The 9,590-nt window shown below is 37.8% G+C and overlaps 2 protein-coding genes across 7 annotated transcripts in view; one reads left to right on the top strand and one right to left on the bottom strand.

Moving 5' to 3' along the window:
- Positions 1 to 9,590, bottom strand: part of fam168a (family with sequence similarity 168 member A) — a 128,776-nt gene that overhangs the window by 23,124 nt on the left and 96,062 nt on the right. For all 4 annotated transcript variants that reach the window (XM_048597638.1, XM_048597636.1, XM_048597637.1 and 1 more), the window contains one exon: positions 2,051 to 2,193. In XM_048597638.1, coding sequence (XP_048453595.1) covers positions 2,051 to 2,193 — 143 coding nt within the window. The remainder of the gene's footprint in view (positions 1 to 2,050; positions 2,194 to 9,590) is intronic.
- The window catches only part of relt (RELT TNF receptor), a 128,362-nt gene that overhangs the window by 113,561 nt on the left and 5,211 nt on the right, over positions 1 to 9,590 (top strand). The gene's annotated exons all lie outside the window — the stretch shown is intronic.

Raw genomic sequence — 9,590 nt, 5'->3', positions numbered from 1 at the left:
GAATCATTCGTTTGGCACTTTCAGCTGAAGATTGTTGTCAATGCCTCAGCCTTGCCATTTGCATGGAGGTGCTGGACTGCCCCATCATTAAGGATGGTGATGTGTGGAGCTTCCCCTCCAATTAGTTTTTAAATTCTCCACCACCATTCTGAATGTGACTCCACACAGTCTGAAAGTGGTCAATTGAAACCACTGAATGTTATCTAAAATTAAGGCCATTCAGTTCCACCACCTCCACTGAAACAACTTATCCAGTTGACTAGACAATTCTATTCACCTTTAATCCTACATAATAAAAATGCCAACATATCCTATCCCAGATAACAAGGTGTAGAGCTGGATGAACACAGCAGGCCAAGCAGCATCAGAGAAGCAGGAAGGCTGACGTTTCGGGCCTAGACCCTTCCATTTCTGAAGAAGGGTCTAGGCCCGAAACATCAGCCCTTCCTGCTCGGCCTGTGTTCATCCAGCTATACACCTTGTTATCTCAGATTCTCCAGCATCTGCAGTTCCTACTATCTCTGAAACGATATCCTATCCCACACTGATATAAACAAACAAACAAACAAACAAAACAGTCTCCCAATTTCCTAATGCATTACTTTTCATAATACAACAGAATCATAGCAAACAAAACTGGGTCCATGCTGGCTTTCTGCAAAAGAACTGATCTGCTCCCGCTGTTTTTTTCAATGCAGCCTTGAAATATCCTTCTCTTCAGGTAATTTCATCACTTTTGAAAGCTCCAATTGAATCTGTCACCACCACACTCCCAAGCAGCGCATTCCAGTTCCTAACCACTCACTGCATTCAAAGAAATTCATGTGTTGTTTAATTTTCCAAATATCTAAAATCTGTGTTCTTCTGGTTTGCTAATCCTGCAGAAATGCAAATGGTTTCTCCCCATCTACTCTGTCCAAATCCCTCAGGACTCTGAACACTTTTATAGCATCATTTCTTAATTTCTAATTCTTGAAAGAGAATAATGCCAGCACTTCCAATGAATACTCCTCACCTCTGGAACCATTCTTACAAAACTTTTCTGCTGTGATTCCAATGCTTTTGCATCTTTCCTGAAGTGTGACACTCAGAATTGGACACAATACTCCAGATGAGATCAAACTATTTTCTTAAATCAGTTTAGCTTTCATACGCTACTACTTTCTGGCCCTCTTTGTAAAGGCAAAGATCCAGTATGTTTTATTAATTGCTTTCACAACCTAGTATGCCACATTATTTCTATACCTATACCCCTTGGTCCCTGCTCATCCATTTCCTTTAGAATTGTACACACTCTCTCTTACTTCCAACCAAAAGACTCATCATTAAGTTTTACCTGCCACATGTCCATCCATTCCAGTCAAGTCCATTTTTTTCTCAAAAGTCTCTCCCCCTTTTTTCCTTAAGAGTTCAATACTTCCACTTTCATCTCATGTGCTAATTCTGAAATTGGACCCTTCATACCCAAGTCTACATTATTAGTACAGAACAACAAAAGCAGGAGCCTGAAATACTCAATCCTGGGGAACTGTGTAATTGTGGAAATGTACAACTTCTTTCAGCCCATAATACAACCATTCACTGCTATTGTTTCCTATCACTCAACCAACTTTGTATCTGTGCTGCCACTGTCCCTTTTATTCCAATGACTAAGTGCCACGTAATGGGCTCATCTGCACGTCTTTTGGAAGTCCACGTACACCCCATCAATCCTCTTTGGAGAAATTAAATTGGCGATCATATGCATCAATATTTAAGTTGATTAGAGCTGCAATTATGTTAATATACACAAAGAACCACGCAATTACAGAAATCCAGTTATTTACTTTGACATGTGTTACTTGAAACACTGTTGGAACATTGGTGATACACAAAACCCACTCGCAACTAAAGTAAATATAAGATACTACAATCATAAAGTGACAACGTTACATATAAAAATTTACATTCATGGGATCAAGCACAGCAATTGCCATTATTCTCACATGCAAACATGAAGGCTCATCCAATCTTTTGGAATTTTTGCATTTCCATTTGGTATAATATTTACCTGGGCATACAGATTCTGCTGTGGATAGGCACTTCTAATAGGATACATGGCAGTCTGGTAAGGGTTTGGAGATGGAGAATATGGGGGAGGTGCACCATTACTCTGAGTAGGTGCTACCTTGTAAGGGGTTCCTCCAGTGTACCCTAGAAAAGATAAAAACAATTAAAATTACTAGGAAGTTATCGATACAAACCTTTTCTAAAATAGGTTTTCTAAAATAATTATGGGCACAGTTTTTGAAGTTAAATTTGGAATATATCCAAAGCACTAACTCAGTTCATATCTGAACTACCGTGACCAAATTCAAATCATACGATTTCTCTGTTTTGTTAGAATATCATTAGAATCAAGTAAATAGTAGCAGAGTTCTAGTTTGTACCATGAATTCAGAAATCAAAAACTAAAAATTCAATATTTAAACAGCAACCACCCACTAAACTGAAAATAATAAACATAACAGTAATGGATACATTTCATAATTAACTAATGGAAAGCATGCAACAATATTTCTACTCATTCCAAAGGATGCTGTCGCACACAACTGTAGCATACTTCAGATAACTGCTGACACATCATTTCGTTAGGAACGTTAATGGTCTAGAGGGTACTAGTGTGATATCTCTCAGTGAACTAGGTTTCAGATTTGTTTTCTCGGTCACTAACAACTGTACCTTCTTCCCCACCCCAGTCATCAGCTTGGAGGATTTGTATGTTGCAAGTTACTGAAAGTGTAAAGGGAAGATGGTGGCGCTGTGGTAATGTTATTGGATAGCAATCTGGTTAATGTTCTAGGGACATTGATACAAATCCCACCTGTGCCAATTGATGGAATTTAAGTTCTCTTAACAATAAAAATCTAGTATTAAAAAAGTATTGACCACAAAGCTATCAATTCTTGTAAAAACTCTGGTGGTTCACAGAAAGGCCTTTAAGGATAGTAGATTTCTATCATTAGCTGGTCTGGTCTACTTATGATCTCAGACCCAAAGCAATGTGGCTAAATCTTAACCGCCCCCTGTATAAAAAATGGCTCCTGAGAAATGTAGGTATTTTACAACTAATAAGAAAAGGGTTCTCTCATTGTAAAGGGTTTAGTTTAAATGTTCCAGAACACAACTGCTTGGTAAAACCCTGAAGGGATTGTGTGAAGCTGAGAAAATCCATCCTCAGTTACCCACAGATCATGGAACAGGCTAACAGATTCTCATGACCAGGAATTGAAACCATAGCTAAGTAAAACTAGTTCAGAGATAGTAGGAACTGCTGATGCTGCAGAATCTGAGATAACAAGCACAGCAGGCCAAGCAGCATCAGAGGAGCAGGAAAGCTGACATTTCGGGTCTGGATCCTTCTTCAGAAAATTTTGCTTGGCCTGTTGTGCTCATCCAGCTCTACACCTTGTTATCGAAGTAAAACTAGAAGGATAGAGATGGGATAGAGAAGGGAATTCTCTCTGGTGTTTAAGTACTATAATGGAATACAATCAGGATTAATAGGACTGTATTTTGCCATGTCTTTCAAAATCTTTAAATTTGTGTTTTATGTAAATAGTTTGGATTATTCCATTTACCTTCATTTCTTTTGCATAATAAACTTCTACTTATTATCTTGTTAAACGCAACTCTGTGTTTTCGTGAAAGACCACCTTGTTAAAACCAAAGCAAATATAAAATATGATCCATCACGTCAGATATCTATCTGGGATCTGACTTGACCAGTAATAACTTCAGCTGGAATCATAACACTTGACGAGAGAAAAGCTTAGACTAAAGGGGAAAAAAAATGAAGGGATAGAGCTCAGAGAACGATTCTGAATCAAATTAAGGATTTGATTTAATTTGAAACCTGCGTTTAGTGCCTAAATTTAGCAAGGTCGGAATTGAAGACATTTCACCTCATTTGAAAATAGATCTTTGGTTCTTAATGTTAGTGTGCAATGATTGGTACGCATGTCCATAATTGAACTTCTTTGTCAGAAGAACAATCTACAGACTATGAATCTGTCAAAACAGCAAAGCTCAATACATTAAGAGCTTACCTCTGAAGCTTATTAAAGTTTAAGACTACTGGAAAGAAACTTAACCAAGAATTTGCAGACTTTGCAAGAAGAAAAAGATGCTGTGGGAACAATAGTTTAGACCGCTGGAGTTAGAAAAATAATTAGAAACGTGAGATAAATTACCTTCATGGAAGAATTCTAAAATAATATTCTAATAAACCTGAAGACTTATTTAAATGAGAATAGAAGTATGAAACATCAGAGAAGTAACAGCATTGGTGGCTACCGATGACATCTCACATGGGAACCACAAGGAAATTGGAGCAATATGAAATGAGGTTTTAAAAATTATTAGTTCTGTGGAATAAACAGAAGGATGCTGAAGTAATAAAAGGGCAGAACCTAAGAGTGACAAAGTAAATGTGTTTCAATTGTAATCAAAGACATAATAAAACTAATTCCTGTAAACTAATGGGACACCCGTTGCAGTATGAGGAACACCTAAGGAATCCTCTGAAAAGGGTGCATCAGGAAAGGAAACAGCTAATAAAACTGTAACAGTGTTACAGGAACGAATACTCTCTTAGAAGCTACGAGGAAGGGAGAAATCGCTCCGGACAGTTAAGATAATTTTTTTTATTTATTGAGAGAATCAGACTTCAACGTTTTTTGTTTCGAGAGGAGAGATACTTTCTTATTGTTCTAATCAAAGGACAACCAATAAATACATTCAGAGACACTGGAGGAAGTCAGTTACTGATGACACAGTGTGTCTTCGGATGTGGGTGGGTGGGTGCTCGTGAATGAAAAATACAATTGGAGTTATCCCAAGAGATTACAAATCATTCTCATCATATAGAGGCGGATGAAAGAGTGATAAGATGTAAGAGTAGACTGAGACTGCTTTACCAAAAGCAACCAGAGCTTGTCTGGAATAGTAAGTGGAGAGGCTGTAGCTGGAATAATGCAACAAATTCCTAGAGGAGGAATTGATTTTGTTTTAAGGAATGATACGGCTGGTTCAAAAATATTGGCTTTGCCGAGAATGTTGGAACAACCAGAAGTAGTAAAAGGAAATGAGATCCCACGGGAGGATCTTCCTGGTTTGTTCTGCGTAATGACCAGATCTCACGCCCATAAAATTAGGCAAGAAGAGGAAGAGTCAACGAAATAGCGAGATGACTTGGAAATTCAGTTATCTGACACTATTTTCAAAAACCCAAGTCAAAAGGAAGAAGGTAAAGAGAATGAGGCTGACATATTTAGCCAATTTTCACTAACAGAAATACGACAGACAGTTCATGAGTTGAGACTGTTATAGCAAACATCCTACTCAAATTAAATAATGGCACTTGGATATTGGTTCTGATTTAAAAGACAAACTTAATTAGAAAAAAAGACCACCTCAAAGCATCCAATGAGGAATGGGCAGCAACCTCAGTTGGTAGTTCCATGTGAATATTGTAACAAAATTTTCATCAGTAGCTCAGGAAAATCTAATGGCAGGTCAGTTGGGTATTAAGAAACAGCAAGCTAAAATGTCAAAGCATTTTTATTGGCCACAATTACAAAGATTTGGTCAAGTTTTGCCAGATATGCCATTCCATGGAGGGGTAGGGAAACCCCAATTAAACCTGCACCTCTAATCCAGATAACAACTTTCAAAAGAAACATTAACCAGGATCTTGAAATTTTGTAGTATTCCTACCTAAAACCAGGACTGGCAATCAGTATCTATTAACAACTAAGGATGCTTCAATCAGATTTCCAGAAGCAATGCCTTTGGGAAAAATTACAGCTAAGAAACGGTTGTGGGGAACTTCAGTCAATTTTTAAAAAATGAATTATCCAAAGTAGTAAAATTAGATCATAGATCAAACATGAGTCACAACTATTCAACAGAATAATGAATAGTTTGGAAACAAAACAATTCAACTTATCTACAATCTCCAGGGCCACTGGAAAAATGGCATCAAATATTCAGCAGCTTATGGTCAGGAATGTCCTGATGATTAGAATAAATTGCTTGCTATGTGGGATGCCCCTAATGAATCCACAGGATTCGGTCCTTTTGAACTATATATAGATACCAGTGTTTCAACGTATCCATACATGTCGAACGGTTAACTTTGTTCCTTAATTTTCTACTTTGTACTTAAAGATTTTGTACCTAGCTACCTCCGTACCTAAGATGGCACCAGAAATGGTAACATCGCACACTTTTCACTGTACAAATGTACTTCAGTACCCGTGGCAATAAAACCTAATTCTAATGCTGAATTAAGTAGCAAAAATCTCTCAGACTTACATCTGTTTTACTTAGTACAACTTTTCCTTCTGGGCCCTTTCCCTATCCAGAAGTCAACACCCAACTGGCAAAGAATTTACTCTTATTTCTTTTAGTCAATGTGTTCAGAGAAGTTATTACATACCTCTGAAGCAGATGGGACTGTTTACTTTGAGAAGGCCAAACTTTGGAATTTTATTGTTGGAGACAAGTGATTAGTACTGCTGTCTCTGAGGACCCATTAAAAGCAAGGTTCACTGGACCTTACCAAAGCAAAAAAAAACTCAATGTAGTGAGTATCCTGACAGAAGCTGGGGGGTAGGGGGGGAATAAATTTAGCAAGTGTGTCATTAATATGTTAAAGCAATAACCTGACAGGGTGATACCCGAAATCAAAGTGTATTTTACAGTGGTTAAAGAAATAAGGAGTGAAATAAAAATCAGAATTGCAGAATGAATTAGAAATTTAAAATTCAGATGTCAACCCTCCAGTAATTAAATTGGATAATATAGAGGTACCTAAAGTTAGATGGAACATTATACAATCTACCAAAAAACCGAACAAACTAAGTTTGGAAAGCCATTACGGACTCATAAATCAAGTTGTATAAATAGGTCAGGAAAGCTGTCTTTAGGCATTCATGATGATGATGTATGAGATCAGATGTACTACCTGTAAAATGGGGCAGCACGATAGCTCAGTGGTTAGCAATGCTGCCTCACAGTGCCACGGGCCCAGGTTCGAATCCACCCTCAGGCAACTGTCTGTGTGGAGTTTGCACATTCTCCCCGTGCCTTAGTGGGTTTCCTCCGAGTGCTCCAGTTTCATCCCACAATCCAAAGATGTGTAGGCTAGGTGGATTAGATATGCTAAATTGCCCAATGTTCAGGGATGTGTAGATTAGGGGGATGGGTCTGGGTGGGATGCTCTGAATGTCGGTGTGGACTTGTTGGGCCAAAGGGCCTCTTTCCACACTGTAGGGATTCTCTGATTCTATGATAAAACAGCAAGTGTGAGAAAGTACCAAGTTGACACTGAATAGTAACAGTCACAGCAACTGGAGTTTACTTAATATGATGGTGTTGAAAGTAGATGGATCTATTGTGTATATATCAAAAAGTCAATGCGGTAACAAAAGCAAACTCATTTCTCATTCCATAATTGGAAGACTTTATTAAGATGTTTGGACAAGCACAATTCATTACAAAAAAAGTTAAAAAGATAATGGCAAATTCCACTGACTGATACAGCCAATGCAATATTAGCTTTTGTGACATGGAATGTACTTCATCAAGGTAAAGTCATGGTATTTGGAATGAAAAACATACCAGCAACTTTTCAATATTCAGCCATCAAGCCTATCAAAGGATTACACAACTGGTTATCTACACAAATGATTTAGTTGCACTCAGCAAAATCTGGGATGAACATTTGCAACCCTTGAACAAATTATTTGATTGATTACAGAGAGTCAATTTGGGCATTAACTTGCCTAAGTGTGAATTTGCCAAAGCAAAAGCAAATTATTTGGGCCACACTGTGGGACAAGGTCAAATAGCATATGGAGAAGCAAAAATAAGGACTATCTTACCATTTCCTGTGCCTGCGACAAAGTAAGAAGTTGAGAAATATATTGACATGAGAGAATTTTTATCAATGTTCATTACAAATTTCAACATACAGTGGCTCCTTTGACAAGTTCATTAAAGAAAGGCAAGAAACGTGAATGGACCAAAAAATATCGAACTGCCTTTGACAAACTGAAAGCTGCACTAACTACCAAGCTGGTTATAACTGCACAATATTATGATAACCATTTCAAGTGACTGTTGGCGTTGATGCAATGTATCTACAACATTTTGAATTCTACACATCTAACAACCCTGCAAACTGCTGTTTGTACAGATCAGAACCCTCTCATTTTTGTTGAAAGAGTCCAGGAATTTGAGATGGTTCCATAAAAATATAATGCTACCACCATATAGTTTCAAAGTTATTCATGTGGCTGGAAAAGGCAATATTACAGCAGATGTTCATCCACAACAAATATGAAAGACAAAAAACCCTGAATGCTAGAAATCAGAATCACAGATATTGCTGGAAAATTCAGGTCAGGAGCAATAACTCTGGAGAGAATGCAGAGTTAACATTTCGGGTCCACAACTTTGAGTTCTGAAGAAGGGTCACTGGACCTGAAACATTAACTCTGCTTTCTTTCCACAGTGGCTACCAGACCTGCTGAACTTTTCTAGCAATCTTTGTCTTAGCTTGTGAAAGAAAACAAACATTGACCAAAATGGACTTAGGTAGAAAATGAGTCTTATGGAAAGTCCTTGTGTATTAAGATGAATATTGTTCTTGTCAAAGTAAAATTTGTATAAATAGAGTAGGTATAGTGGCATAAAGAAATTGGAGGGAAAATCCGTCTTTTAAAGGTACCTTTTCATTTCTTTCTGGTGGGGAGGTGTGAAGAAGGTTTATGATATGTTTCTATTATTTGGAAATTTGGGTTCTAACCAAGTTTGATTTGTATTTTTATACTGTGTGGGTTAAGAAGAGAAATACCTAGTTTAATTTAGGTTTTGAGAGTGGTGCTAGCATATCTGGAAATATATTTCCATATAGTTAAAGGCTGCTTTTTTGGGAAAAAAGCTCCTAACGTGAATCATTTGTTCTTAAGAAAAACAGATGCTGGAGAATCTGAGATAACAAGGTGTAGAGCTGGATGAACACAGCAGGCCAAGCAGCATCAGAGGAGCAGGAAGGCTGACGTTTCGTAGGCCCGTTTCCTGCTCTTCTGATGCTGCTTGGCCTGCTGTGTTCATCCAGCTCTACACCTTGTTATCTCAGATTCTCCAGCATCTGCAGTTCCTACTATCTCGGAGGAGAAAAATATTGGGCTGCTGCCTAGAAACAAGGAGCTTATGACACAGGGAGATGGAGACAAATACAGAAACATAGTATCCTGTTAAAAAAGAACCATTCAGAAAGATAGGCATTGTGTAGGTTTCTGTTAGAGAACAGATGTACGACTGCAAAACTGCTGTTAGCATACCAGTCCCCAACAAGTTTAGGTGAAAAATCCTGTGTGGGTTAATGTCAGCAAGAGAAAACCCCAGAAATGGAAGTCTTTGGAATAGAGTTTAAGGAGTCCACATTAAGAAATAAGTGAACTAAGTTAGCAATCTGTTTAAGGGTCTCATGAAGAGACATTCATTAGACAAACCATCAAGTAAAGGCAGAGATTTGCCAG

This window comes from Rhincodon typus, chromosome 6 (assembly GCF_021869965.1).
Source record: "Rhincodon typus isolate 14 chromosome 6, sRhiTyp1.1, whole genome shotgun sequence".
Lineage (NCBI taxonomy): Eukaryota > Metazoa > Chordata > Chondrichthyes > Orectolobiformes > Rhincodontidae > Rhincodon > Rhincodon typus.
The sequence above is the reverse complement of the archived record's forward strand: the minus strand, read 5'-3'. Positions and strand labels throughout refer to the sequence as shown.